At 40.9% G+C, this 14,648-nt stretch overlaps 1 protein-coding gene across 4 annotated transcripts in view; it reads left to right on the top strand.

Moving 5' to 3' along the window:
* Positions 1-14,648, top strand: part of COL14A1 (collagen type XIV alpha 1 chain) — a 130,268-nt gene that overhangs the window by 105,950 nt on the left and 9,670 nt on the right. For all 4 annotated transcript variants that reach the window (XM_075415625.1, XM_075415626.1, XM_075415624.1 and 1 more), the window contains exons 41-45: positions 6,619-6,672; positions 7,595-7,666; positions 9,527-9,562; positions 9,990-10,056; positions 10,544-10,732. In XM_075415625.1, coding sequence (XP_075271740.1) covers positions 6,619-6,672; positions 7,595-7,666; positions 9,527-9,562; positions 9,990-10,056; positions 10,544-10,732 — 418 coding nt within the window. The remainder of the gene's footprint in view (positions 1-6,618; positions 6,673-7,594; positions 7,667-9,526; positions 9,563-9,989; positions 10,057-10,543; positions 10,733-14,648) is intronic.

Here is a 14,648-nt window from a genome sequence, read left to right as displayed (position 1 = left end):
ATTTTATAATACTATGATGCCTTCTTCTGTCTGGACGCTTGTTTTTGTATGTTGTTAATGTATTCTTTTTGACTGTATTGGAATTTTTCCCTCCCTAAATTCCCCAAGCTTGGTGTCACCTGTTCATCTCGGTGTTAGTAAAGACCTGGAACCTGATGGGTTTGGGATTTTTGCCACCATGCTGTCTAACCTTGGTCCTAGCCAGGTTGAGGTGACCTAGTGCTAGACACTGTACATGTGAGCGGTGTGTGCCTCCTCTTTCTGCATTCCTGATCACGAAGGACACTGAGCATTCTGCAGTTCAGGGAGAAAAAAATTCTGTGTTTTTACTTTGTAGCTAATTTTATATTCAACAGTGGAGGCCCTCAGCCATGTCTTGATAGCCGCCGGCAGTTCAGAACTGATGTAGTTCTCCACATGTGGAAGTCAGCAGGTTGTTTCAGAGAGATGGTATGTCTGAGAAAAGCCGAGGGGAGAACTAGTGCAGCAGAGGGTTTTGATACACTCTGCAAAGGTCATGCAGTGCTTATTCTGTAGGAGACCCCAGTGTTCTCTATAATAAGGTAGGACAATTACATAAATTGCCAGGTTTTATAGATATGGTCATTGTGCTTGGTTCAGGTGTTCCCTTTCTTCTGGTGTTAATCAGAGAAGATGGATAAATAGCCTAGATCTCTGTTAGCCTGTTATTGTCTCTGTGTGACCCTTGTGCAGTGTTGTCCAGCAGCAATTATTTCTATGGCAACAAATAATGATGTTATACTAATTTTATGGTGTTGTAACTCACTTGATTCCTGTGAAGTTATGACAACATAAAATTGCTTTTAATGGGTGAAGATTCAAACCAGTGATTTCACCGGAGTCTCTTTGAAGGCTGAGCACTGGAGAAAAGCATAATTCTAAAGGGCATAACTGCAGCCACAGCAAAGGGGAACTGGAAAATTCCTGAGAATTAAGTTGCCTTTTCATATAATGTTCCCTTTGTTGGGCTTCCTCCTGTTAGCCAAGATGCCAAACTGTTTTGCAGGTATTTTAATACTAGAACTGAGATTTTCTATGTTACTCTTAGCTTACCTATCATTTCCTCTTTAGTATTTATTGTTCACTGAAATATTTTAATTATAGTGGTACCAGTGCTGTAATTAAACAGACGGCTAAATCACACTGATTTTAATGTGAGTTAAGCACAGGACTGATATTTATTGGGAGATCTCAAAGAGCTTTGCTAAACTGGGGATAATGTGATATTAAGACTCCAGAAGTCCTGGAGTGGACATTTTTTCCTTCCAATTGCTGGTAGTTGGAATCACTTCACTTTTACAGTTTTTTGTCATTCCTTTTTGTTTTGATTCCTAGCATTCATAATTTCTGTTGTTATTTTTGAAATCAGTTAAGAGAAGTTCTTTTCTTCCCTCTTAATGTTTTAATTCAAGAATTTGTGTATAAGGGTTCTCTTTGTATTTCTGAACTTCTGCTTTTTAGTTCCTGTTTTATTTATTTTTCATGGTTTTTAGTGCCTCATTAAGAAACAGAGCATCTACCCTGTCAGTTGTGTGAATTCACACAAAGATCATTTTCATAATGAAATACCCTCCCTATGAAGAAAAGTGGGATGTAATAAAAATAACACGTGAAGGATGAATCAGAGTAAAAAATGTGTTTTCTGATGATAACTCAAACTTTCTGTATATGCATGATAGTATTTTTAAACCTGTCTCGTAATTGGTTTAAATCTACAGCTCAGACTCCACACTAGGAACAGTCCCCTTGCCTCTCATCAGCTTTCAGCTTTTTAAGAGTGACTTAAAAGTTTTTATAAAGTAGAAAACTTTATTTTATGGCTGAGGCTGTGATTGGTGTCCTCTCTTACTGTCCCACATCTGCAGCTGGCAATATAGAAAGGTTTTACTAAAGAGAACAGATTATGTTTCTCCACCAACTCTCCCAAGCATATCATGTTGAAAGCTATAGCGTGAATTGCACAATTGCTATAGCTTGAAATATGGGACAATCCAGACTGACATCATGCTTCTGATGAGTATGCAGGCAATAATTAGATTCTCGTGTGCTTTTGGTTCATCTCTTTCAGCCAAGAGCACAGAGTTTGGAAGCAGAGTCTAGCCCTTGTTTAGATGTGTAGGTAGAGGGGGAAAAAGATCTTCCCTTTCCCATATCTCCATGGCCACTATCCAAGATCAGGTCCCAATTGCAATCCCTATTCTTTCTTACAAAGTGCAGGCCACCCGAGAGGACAGAACTACACAGCTGCAACAAGAGAAGCCTAATATATCATCCTGAGTGGCAAGAATGTTACACTTCATGACACAATGTAGGGAGCGATCTCCATTATTCAGACTCTCAAGTTTGTATCTCTTGCATCTGTGGCATTGTTACTGCTTGCTGTCGCCTGGTGATTTCCTCAGGTATATCTTCCCCTGGCCAAGCTTCTCCTTGGCAAAGAGGCATGGTTCTTCATGGAAGAAGCAGGTTGAAAAGTTCTGGAGGAAACTCTGTTGGATGTGCTATACGTCTGCTAGGGACCAGAGGGTTAAACTGTCAAGTGACTGATTTCTCTTGCTGAGCTACTGCAGCTAGTTTGGAGTCCAGAAGCATGACCAATGCTGCCTTCTCCTGCTTGAAGACAGTGGTCTGCAGTAAGATACCTCTAACTGATAGAGAGGATGATTCAGTCTCTTAAACATTTATTCAGTTCCTAATGGCTCTTGTTCAGCTCACTCTGAGAGCAGGGGGGCAACGAGACCCGCTGTGAGACACAAAGCCTTTCTCTATAGGCTAGTAAATTAAATATTACCAAAACGTGGTTTTGAGCATTGGCTAGTGACCTATGCAGTCTAATGCTTGTCATTCCTCTTGGCAGTGTTGAGCTGGGCCAGCTCTTTCAGGGCGTTGTTCAGGGGAAAGCATAGATCAGAAGATATTCCAGTAGGGAGTTTAGATGCACACTGTTTCAGTGGGATTTATAGAATCATAAAATTAAGGTTGGAAGGGACTGTCGGAGGTCATCTAGTCCAACAGTCTGCTCAAAACAGGTTTGATCAGATCAGGTTGCTCAGGTTCATGTGAAGCTGACTCTTGAACACTTCCAAGTATAAAGTTTCTACAACCTCTCTGGGCAACCTATGACAGTATTAATTTAACCACCTTCATTGTAACATTTTTTTTCCTAATCATGATTTCCCCCATTACCACTTGTGTCTGTTGCCTCTTGTCCTATCGCTGTGCACCTCTGAGAAGAGTCTGGTTACATCTGTTCTGCCTCTGTTTACGTAGTTTAGACAGCAATAAGGTTGCCAAGCAGAGCAAACCCACTTCTTTCCACCTTTATTCATGTGTGCTGTGCTCCAGCCCCTGAACATCTTCGTGGCTGTTCATCGGACCTGCTCCAGCATGCCAGTCTTTCTTGTACTGGGGAGACCAAAACTGGGCACAGCACTCCTGAGGTAGTCTTAAAAACGCTCAACAGAGGGGAAGGAGCACTTCCCTGAACCTGCAGCTGAACCTGCTGGCTGTGCTCCTACAGCCAGAGTGTGGTCAGCTGCCTGTGCTGCAAGGGCATGCTGATGACTTGTGTTCAACCTGTTGTCCCCTAGGAACCCCTGGTTCTTTTCCACAAAGCCTCAGAAATGCAGTTAGGTATGTAGATACGAGCTGTGTCACATCTTTGTTTCTAAGGACTTGTTTCATTTCCAAGCAAAGGCAGAGTCAAAGGGACACAGATACACAAGGAAGGGAGTATTACCTTCCAGATGTTAATCTCAAATAGCACACTGCAAATATTGGAGGAGAAATACCATCAATTAAGAAAAGATATGCAAGAAATACATGTGACTGCATTGGAAAGTGCTGTTGTGCTATGTAATTCCCCCAGTCATTCTGGAGATGGTTAAGCAAAGGAGAGACTTCAATAAATGGGAGAGTAAATAACATCTTTAAGACTTCAGTGCTCTGAATACAACTTTGTGAATTCTCACAGTGCTCTATTTTTTTCTACGTTACATAGACCAAAAATAATGGGAGAAAGAGCCAGAAGAAACACATTCCCAGTCTTCCTGCCAATTTCCTGGTACTTACTAATCTTCTCTGCTCACTGCTCACAAGTTCAGAATGAGTATCAGATCCATTCTGGCCATCGGATGGTCTGAGTAACATCATCTTCAAACCCTTTTGGCAGCACAAATATCTTTGGTCTTTCACCTCCATGAGAGAACAGGTATTGCCGTACTCTTTCTTGAACCAAACCTCTATTTGACTTCATTTGTAAACAGCAAGTTTCACATCTAGCAAATACAGTAGGAGGCAATTTTTTGTGGCCAAGTGATACAAACACAGTGCCAAAAGAAATGAATCCTAGGAGAATAAAGAGGAGATGATTCTTGAGCAGCCAAGAGTAAGAATACTGCTCAGAAGAAAGAAATAGTGAAATAAATTAAAATACAATGTAATTCTAATCACACTGTTAGTTCTGCTCTTCGAGTGGGATAGAAGAAAGGAGTGACACACAGGATTATTTTTCTTTAGAAGCTTGTGTGAATCCACACTAGGTCCTAGAAGTCAGTGAAAAGCTCTACATTTCTCTCCTAGTTGAATTAAACCCTTAAGAGGGTCCAACCAGTTTTCATCCTGGTTTAGGACTGATCAAAAATAAAGACAGATTCTGGATCTTTGCTTTAAAAAGTGAAATATACTTGTAAATATGAAGGTATCAGTCTTCCTGAAAGTCTTACTGTTACAAAAACAACTCTAGCTTGCATTGTCTTTTAGGGACTTCCATGTTCTTATAAAACTGTGAATAGTTATCGTCGAATTTTTCAAAACCTTGTTCAGAAGTAAATGTTTCTTCCAGAGAATATCAGAAATTCTATTTTATAATTTTTAACACATTTCAAAGTTCCTTAAATGATTCTCTGTTTGCTCTAGAAATACCAGTCTTGAAGACTGAATTCACTTTCCTTTGCAAATTTATTTAATTGAGCTGGGCTTGCAATCTTTGCTCGATATATGTTTTAAAACTACTGCGATAGAGACACTACTAGTATCTTTATTTCAATGCCACTTAGCTGGTACATTTGCTTTAGTTCTAATCGTGATAGGGGAGCTGCTTTGGTTCTTGAAGTTTCAGGAACCATCTGGCTACGCTGTGAAATAGGAAAGTATTTCCTTATGAAAACTTTGGTGCCCAGTGACAGGACAAGGGGCAATGGGCACAAACTGAGGCACAGGAAGTTCCGTCTGAACATGAGGAGGAACTTCTTCCCTCTGAGGGTGACGGAGCACTGGAACAGGCTGCCCAGGGAGGTTGTGGAGTCTCCTTCTCTGGAGATATTCAAGACTTGCCTGGACAAGATCCTGTGCAGCCTGCTGTAGGTGACCCTGCTTCAGCAGGGGGGTTGGACTAGATGACCCACAGAGGTCCCTTCCAACCCCTACTATTCTGTGATTCTGTGATTCTGTGATTCTGTAAAACTAAGAACGCATAGATGACATAATGCGAGTTGACTATGTGGCTTATTTCATCATTGAAACACCCTTCTGATGGAATTTAAAAAAATCCTTTCCAGGTACATGGCAGATAATATTCCCCAACCAGTTTTTTAATGCCATATGATAGCAGGTTTGAATCATAGTTTCCAAATTATGTAAAGCATAAAGCTAGTAATTCATGCTATATTCATTACTAGAACCGTGTCAGAAGTAAAGTTTCAGGAAAAAAGTACAAAATGAAAAAGAAGTAAATGTTTTTTTCTGAAGTTAGTAGATACTGAGGCCTAGAATGTTCTTTATTGTGTGTGTCAGTATCTCATGCATTCAAACCCTCTCTTTCCTTCTACCTCCATATTCTGGTCTTGAGCCACAAATAAGATCGTATTTCTCCTTTTTAAGCTGTGTAGTAATTAAAGAATTGACTTATCACCAGGCTGTTCAGAAACCTATGCATGTGGATGCAAAATGTGCATAATGGTTCATTTGCAAGAATACTTTATTAATAGTGTATTCTACATCTGGTCAGCCTTTTTTCTATGATTTTCTTGCTTTCCAGTTTCCAAGTTATCTTTGGTTTTTGGCACTCATTTCTGGAAGCTCCGAAGCACGTTCATAATGTAAACCACATGAGCATTCCTGCTGCTTCCTGAATTGGGACCTTGGTGATAGCCAGTACACATGTACAATATTGCTGGGCAGAAAGACAGACCCTTGACTGCCATCTTTCAGCACTTAATCAGTAGGACTGTGAATAGCTGCAACCAGTGAGAACAGATGTAGAAGTGTGACCCATCTTGTGGCAGCTAAGTTTGAAAGTGAATGCTCTCATTTACCTCACTACAGCAGTGTCATAAGGGAAATTTACTCGGAGGTGAAAATTGCGTTGCTGCTTCTGGTTGGATTTTTTTTAAATATCAGCTATGCTACAGCTTCTTTTCAGAAATAAACCCTCCCCAGGGAACATAATGGAATTTTCTTCCAAAAGACACTACCACTGATTCATCATTTAAGAAAAAACAAACAAAAACAGGAGAAAAAAGTCTTCCAGATGAAATGGAACAGATTCATGAAGTACATATAAAAAGCTGATAAAATTGCATATATTCTCTTTTATAGGGCCTTCCTGGAAAAGATGGACCCACAGGCCCACAAGGACCTCCTGGCCCAATGGTGAGTATTGCCCATGGAATTTGTTACTGTAAAAATCAGCAGGATTTGGGAGGATTGTAGATCACTGTTATCTAGGCTTCAGTAGATAGACCAAGGCCAAGGATTCTCCTTGGAAGTTAAAATTCTCATGACACATAGGGTTGGCAGGGACTTCCTTGTCCAGTGTAATTTCTTTGCATTCTTAATTAGCTCAAGAAAAAATGTCTCCCTTGGGAAGGGGAGACAGTTGTTCCATCAATAGATTGATAGCTTCTTCTTAGTCAAGTAACGCCACTATATGAAAGGAATTAGTGCTCTTAACATCTGAAACAAGACTTTATTTTTGTAAGAAACACAAGTTAGGTTTGTTAGTTGAAGTGAATTGCCAAGTTTTGCTTGGTCTGCAGGCTGGAGGTGAGCACAGGTATTCAGATGCTCTCACAGAGTAATCCAGACAGACAGTGGAGCCCTCAAAGCAAGACATGTTTCCTCCAGAATCTGTCTCAACTTTCTCAGCTAGGGCAGTTAGGCAAGGTTAATGCCACCTATGGTAGATTTAAGAAGTTAGGTGAACACAGCTGATAGTATTGACGATTTGCCAAGCAATTCTGAAAGAATTTCTTGAGTCATCACAGCTGAACATGGTAGTAACAACACAAGGTTTAGTCTTGCAGTTCAGCAATCCGTGCCTGTTTCAGAAAGCAAGCAACACAAGTCCATTTCTCTCAAGCGTTTTTCTCAGCTGTGCTTTCGGTGGTCTTTTACCTGCAACATGTACTTCTTCGTCCTCTCTCCCAGCATCTCCGGTCTTTGACTTGCAGAACTGTCTGTGTACTGTCTGCTTTGTGAATTGCTCTCCATCACACAGTTATTTCTGCCATCGGGATTCGTGGATGTTGATTGTCATCACCACTAAGTATTTTCTTTTTCTTTTTCCATGTAGGGCATACCTGGTGCTCCAGGTGTTCCAGGTGTTACTGGAAGCCAGGGGCCACAAGGTGATGTTGGAGCTCCTGTGAGTAAGATTTATTAATATTGCTATATTTGCCATCGGGAGTTAATTGGTTTCTGATCCTAGCTTCACTCTTTTACAGAACTCCTCAATATTTACAGCTAGTAATCTGTTTGCAGTTAGTGGCTAAACAAAACATCATATTGGTCTTTCTTTGTTCGTTCTTCATAATTAAATTTATTTGTTGTTTTTACATACAATGTTTGGAATATGGGGATTAGAGAGTCAAAACACACGATTAAAATGTAGAAGTTAAAAACATAACAGTATGTGAATTTGTAGTCTGTATGTAATTACTTTCTCCATTTTTTGATTTTCACTTCAAGGAACTCTCAGGAAATTAAAGTATGCCATATATTAAACCTAAATATTTCCAAGATACTGTTCTGATTTTGAAACCATGAAAATATTGTATGAATAAAAACTGGCTTTGTTGGTTACTGTGGGTTTACATAAGGGCAACGGACTAATGATCAGGGCTTTTTCTAGAATGTTATTATAAATTTGACTGTCAGTTTCATTGAGTGGAAAATTACACCCTCTATACCGAAAATAAGTATTAGGAACCTCAAATACTAAGTTTGTCTTTCAGATGTTGTTTTCTTTGTTATAAAAAAACCCCAAAACAATTTAACTAGAAGAAAGGAATGAAACTAGAAAATGAGTGTGTAAATTATGTAAAAGAGGTGATTTACAGTGGACCTCTTCTTCTTTGTAACAGTTCAGATAATATGGTGCATTCACATTTTAACATTTGACCACTTGGTTAATTATAAAGCCTGCTTATTTTTTTTCCAGTAAATATTCTGTTTAATTTTTAAAGGCATCAGAATGTGGCTGTGTGTACTTCTGACTCGATTAGCAGAGTATAATTTTTTTTTTCCAAAATCCAGTTTGCTTTGGAGATTTAGTCCAATGCAAGCATTTTTATTTGGTTAATGAAATGAAATGACTGATAATATATAAGCAAAGATAATAACCTAATGCCTAGTTCTGCATAGTTCCTAAGCGTAGTCATGAAATCTACTGAGGAGATTTGATGAGCTATGCAAGTTATTACTATCAATGTAGAACATGCTGACTATTCAGTTCCTGTCCAAACACATGTTCCAGATATTGAACTAGATTTCCTAGAGTGTAGATATTCCTCTGAGTCATGTAAGACCTCTGCTGTGAGTGTTTATACTCTAGTAGTTCTGAAAAAACATATAAGTGGGTAAAAAATTACTGAGTTTCAATAACTGTCTTTCCCAAAAGGTAGAGTAATAGAAAAGAGGCCTAGAAATAATCTCGCAGTCTTTGTAGGAGTTGCTTCTTTCCCAGCATAGCTGTGCTTTAACCATGCATCAGTCAGCTGATTACCAGTTCATGCAGACCTCTCCTCGCTTCAGGAGTTCCTGAGAGATGTCTAACCTACTCCAAAAACCTCCACAGGTGAAGATGCAACTGCCCCACACAACTTGTTCCTAGGGGATGCAGAGCCTTGGTGCAGCAAATGCTGCAAATTTCAGACCGATATTTTGTCTCACATTAGCCTTCACTTCTTCAGTGATAATTAGACCCATTTCAGCCATGTGAAATGCTATGTGGCTTGGCCTTGCTGCCATTTTAAACAAGAGAATTCAGTATGTGACAAACCCCTGAGAAAGTCATCGTCTCCATGTAATTGCCAAAGGTGAACAGTTTGTTGAGTACTGAAATGGAAAAAGTATATTCGTTATTGTCGCATAGCCTCCTGATATCTTGTTCCTTGTTTGTTTTTTCTCCTTTTACTATGATATTGCAAGGGAGATCGTGTGTAGGGGTTAAAAATCTTGAGCAAGAACAAAATGAGAATTCATTTTGTATTGAATCTTTCCATAGGGTCCTCCTGGAGCTAAGGGTGAGAGGGGTGAGCGGGTAAGTCTATGTTCATGTTAGCCACCATTTTTTCCCTCATCTGGCCTTCTGTCTCACAGAAAGCTTTGTGTGGCAGTTTGTTTCTCTGTGCTTATGGGCACAATAGTTTTCTCCATGCAATCAGGTAAACTTTCCTTCTTTTCCAAACATTGTCTTATCTATACCTGCTTTAATGTTTTGAAGGTGAGAAGCGTGTAGCATTAGGCATATCCCCAAATCTCTCATTAGGATTATCGTCTTAGACCTCTGTTTGCTGGCTAAAACCAGTAATGGGAACAAGGGAAATAGCGAAATTTCTTGGCTTTTTTTCTCATCTGTGAGTTTATAATCTCTGAGAGATAATAAATGTCTTTCATTGCTCTAAGTGTTTTCAAGACAGAAATGATGCAAAAAATTGTGTTATGACACTTCTGCTGTTATTATCCAGGGTGATCTTCAGTCCCAAGCAATGGTCCGTGCTGTTGCTCGTCAAGTGTGTGAACAGCTCATCCAGGGTAAGTACATTGACAGTTCATATGCTTCTATCTCTAGAATGGATCTTTTCCTGTCACAATTACTTACAAATATGATGCTTTTCAGAGCATCCAAGGGGATCTGTTTGTTTTAGGCTAGACGTGATTTATGTTCACACTAGATTTACGTTCAACTGGATTGATGTCCAACTAGAGCTGATTAGCATCAGGCATCTAAAAAAAACGCCTGAATTGTCTCCAGGCTGTTATGGTATACTGTAACAATTACAAAGTTTTATAGACATAAAAACCCAAAACACGTCAGAGCAAGAAAATAAATTTGACACAATAGTTGTTCCCCTTTTCTGTGTACTCCCTAAACCACTGTTTCTCCACCAGTAAGTGCACAACTTCATATTATCAAAGCATGACAGACCACAGGCTTGAGGACCTGCCAGTGCTCTTGTTCAAATTTAGCTGAACCACATTCTCCACTGAAACTGAAAATGAGGACCTTTTTTCCTGACAGGTCATATGGCAAGATATAACTCAATTCTGAACCAGATTCCAAGCCAGTCTGTCTCAACACGAACCATCGCAGGACCTCCTGGTGAGCCAGGTCGGCCAGGGGCTCCAGGCCCACAGGGTGAGCAAGGATCACCAGGCATGCAAGGGTTTCCAGGAAGTCCTGGTCAACCAGGAAGACCAGGAGAAAGAGGTAGGCTTCATACTTTGTGTACAAAAATAATATACTTCCCTTTCCTGATGCGTTCTGATGGCTTTGCCTCCCTTTCCTGATACATTCTGATGGCTTTTGTCTCCTGTCTAAATGTGAGAAAAACATTTTTTTTTTTCACGAGTTAATTGGTGAGCTCAACACAGGCCATAATGAAAGCTCTGGGGATTCTCAGTCATGAAGGTAATGAAGGCTTTGCCAGGTGTGATTTGGCAGGATCAAACAGAGATCTAATGCCTAAGCTGCTGAAGATTGGTGCCACCTCACTGGGCACATCCCATCCCATCCTGCTTTCATTTTAGCAGGATTCTGAAGTGATCTGGAGCTGTAAATGTATAAGCAAAGGAGCAAAGGAGAAAGTCAGCTGCAAAACTGGTAGATTTGTGTTGAGGAAAGATTGGGCTTTTCTGCTAAACTTGAAATGTGTCTGTCTCCAGATTTCTAAGTTATGACAGTCTGAAAGGAGCAAAGTTGCTAAGAAGAGGGGAAAAAAATCCTAGTTTATGAGGGGTTGAGATGATCAAGGAGAAGAAACTGTGAGATCAGAGAGAAGTTAATACAATTAACTGTTCATTTACAGTAATTCTCCTCTGTACTCTTACACGTAGGCTAGATCACTTTCTCCTTTCCACCTCCAGCATTGTCTGATAAAGAAACAAGCTCTATGTATTGATTTACTCTCTCTGTGCAGCCCTGGCAATCTTCGGTGTACCAGAGTAGCCCTAACCTCACAGAGGTAGTACTGGGTAGATCTATGATTGTGAAAGTGCTTTGAAGACCGTCACCTGAGGAAGTGACGGAAAACCCAAGAGACAAATGTCATATTCAAGAGCGATGAATTGGTGGTGTTGTTACAAAACCCGCTAACTGGGATTTTAAAAACAAATTGCTATGGAGGCTGTTCAGTTCAGGAGCTTAATAGTTCCAGTTCACAGCAGCCATGATGACCAGAGTTAAAGCGTTGTTTTGAAAAGAAAGTCTTTGCGTGAACCTGTAAGTCTGTGGGTCCTTTCTTCCCCTCAAGACTGTAATTCTAATTACCTGCTTGTAAAAGCGTCAAGGTTTGGTCTAGTAGCCTCTCAGTCATACTGTTGCCTGCTCTAGCTGAGCGAAGATCAGACAACGGTCCAGAAAAAAGAAGGAAAGGAATGAGGGGGTGGGAGGCAAGTAGGAAAGAAGACTGGAAGAGACAACAAGTGAGGAACTGACATTAAAAGTGGTGACCTGGAGAGGCCGAATGCAGATTTCAGGGTAGTTGCTTAAAATAGTTGTGTATTTTAAATGACTTTTCAGGCAGAAACTGTATCAGAACACAGGATGTTTTGCTGGGACTTCAGGAATGGAGGAACCAAAATGCCAGACTACAAAAATGGAAACCTATCTGGCATTTAGCATGGATTTTCCATTATATTTGTTGTGCTGAGGCCCAGACCCGCTTATTTTTCTACCCTGAAATCACAGAGTAATTAGATACAGTCATTTAAATAAAATGTGATGTGGGTTAACCCACTGCTGGTAATATTCACAGAATCACAGAATGTTCGGGGTTACAAGGGACCTCTGTGGGTCATCTAGTCCAACCCCCCTGCCAAAGCACGGTCACCTAAGGCAGGCTGCACAGGACCTTGTCCAGGTGGGTTTTGAATATTTCCAGAGAAGGAGACTCTACAACCTCCCTGGGCAGCCTGTTCCAGTGCTCCGTCACCCTCAGAGTAAAGAAGTTTCCTCATGTTCACATTCAGAACTTCCTATGCTTCAGTTTGTGCCCATTGCCTCGTCCTGTCACTGGGCAGACTCTGAAAAGAGTTTGGTCCCATCCTCTTGACACCCACCCTTAAGATATTTAGAAGCATTTATAAGGTCCCCTCTCAGCCTTCTCTTCTTCAGGCTGAACAAGCCCAGCTCCCTCAGCCTCTCCTCATAGGAGAGATGCTCCAGTCCCCTCATCATCCTCGTAGCCCTCCGCTGGACTCTCTCCAGTAGCTCCTCATCTTTCTTGAGCTGGGGAGCCCAGAACTGGACGCAGGACTCCAGGTGGGGCCTCACCAGGGCAGAGTAGAGGGGGACGAGAACCTTCTTCAGCCTGCTGGCCACACTCTTCTTTATGCACCCCAGGATCCCATTGGCCTTCTTGGCAACAAGGGCACACTGCTGGCCCAGATATTAATATCTGGGAAGCAGCACTGGCAATAGAGTGAGTACAGAAAGGGTAAAAACACATTAAAAAATATTTTTTTTTCCTCTCTATGTAGGTAACTGATGTTAGAAGGGACTGATGTTGGCAGGTAGTGCTTGTGGGGAGTTTCGTACTTTGTAGGGAGCAAGCTCTTAGTGAGCATATTTCAAGAACTATAATCAGTCAACCAGAGCTCTCTGCAGATTTTCATAAAATGGGATGCCAAATGTTGGGAGTGTTTTACAGTGTTTATAGCTTAAAATTAGATTGTTTTAAGAAAAAAGAATCTACATGTAAACTTAAAGTCAAAACAGTTGTCTTTGTTCAGACTGAAACTGGTTTTTGGGACATTCCCGTAACTGGAGCCTTGCACAGAACCTGGAAGAAAGAGGAAGGAGCTCATTCAGAACCTAGGAAAAATACAGAATAATTTCTTAGTCCTTGAGGATTTAATTTCTTCAGAAGCAACTGAAACTTTAGATTGATAGCATGCCTGATGTAGTAGCAGTTTATTTGACAGAAAGATACCTTTTGAGTTGTACAGGCACTTGGGATGTTTCAGAATCCGTTTCTAAGGAATTGCTCTAAACTAACCCCAAAATGCAGCAGTGAAAAGTAAAAATTATTTTTACCAGTTTCTCATGCTTGTGGAGATTGATTGGAAGTTTCTTGTCTATTCCCAAGTCTCGCTTGATTCCTGACTACATATCATAGAGTGGAGTAGCAGGTTAAAATTACTCTCCTTCTGGGTGGAAAGACTTTTAGTTTTCAGTGACTACAGCAAGGAAGGTAAAATGGGCTCAGACTCCAATCCTTGCTGTGTGCTGAAGCATTGTGTAGTCCTGACCTGAAGATCTCCAGTCAGCCACTTGGAAGTCTTTATGAACAATGTGTTTCTCTTTGCTGATGTCATCAGCATTTTGGTTGTATATGAAGTCAATTTAATGTTCAAAACCAGTGCCAGATTAGCAACTCTGAAAAGTCAGCCCCCACCTTTAAGTACAGAAAACACTCTGCAACAGTGACAGCAGTGTCCGCAGAGCGTATGAAAAAGTGACGGACACCAAAAGGAAAAAAAGACATGCTGTTTGTCTAGTAGAGCGCTGCTTTTTCTCTGTCAGAGTTCAAACTATGGGGATTGCTGCACGAACCTGTTCCTGGCCCTGAACTGAGTGGCAAGGTGCTGGTAGAGCAGGAGAGAAAAGGTGGGAGGCGGCTAGACGTTTCCTCCTGCTCACCTCTCCTGCTCACCACCCACTCAATCCCAGCCTGGGAGAAGGGGGAACTTCTGAGAGCAGCGTGTGGAGCTGGTTAGACATTGTGCACCAAAGAGGCCTTCCTGGGAAATGTCCGCAGTGAGACATCTTGACATCAGTGAACTCCCCTGCTAACTGGCCCGGCCAATAGCTTTTTTCCCTTGTTTACCTTGTCACTCTGCCAAGTGTTACTCAGATGTTTTGGACTGAGACAGTGTCCTGGAGTTTTGCTAGAAACTTCCACTTGAGCTGCTAGGTCCAGAGTGTCCCGTTCCGGGATGTATTCTCTCGCTAGTAACACACTGAGCTAGACCACCTCAGTGAGAAAGTATAAGTCATTCTCTTGACAGATTCAGTTCTCGGTGGCTGTTGCCATCTGAGATCTATTTTTTCCAGTGTAGACATAAGTGAATGGATTAGGATCACACTAAGACATTTGTTATTTAGTTTCCTAGATGATTATTTT

Source organism: Opisthocomus hoazin, chromosome 3 (assembly GCF_030867145.1).
Source record: "Opisthocomus hoazin isolate bOpiHoa1 chromosome 3, bOpiHoa1.hap1, whole genome shotgun sequence".
Lineage (NCBI taxonomy): Eukaryota > Metazoa > Chordata > Aves > Opisthocomiformes > Opisthocomidae > Opisthocomus > Opisthocomus hoazin.
Note: the sequence above shows the minus strand (reverse complement) of the source record. Positions and strands in the feature narration are given on the sequence as shown.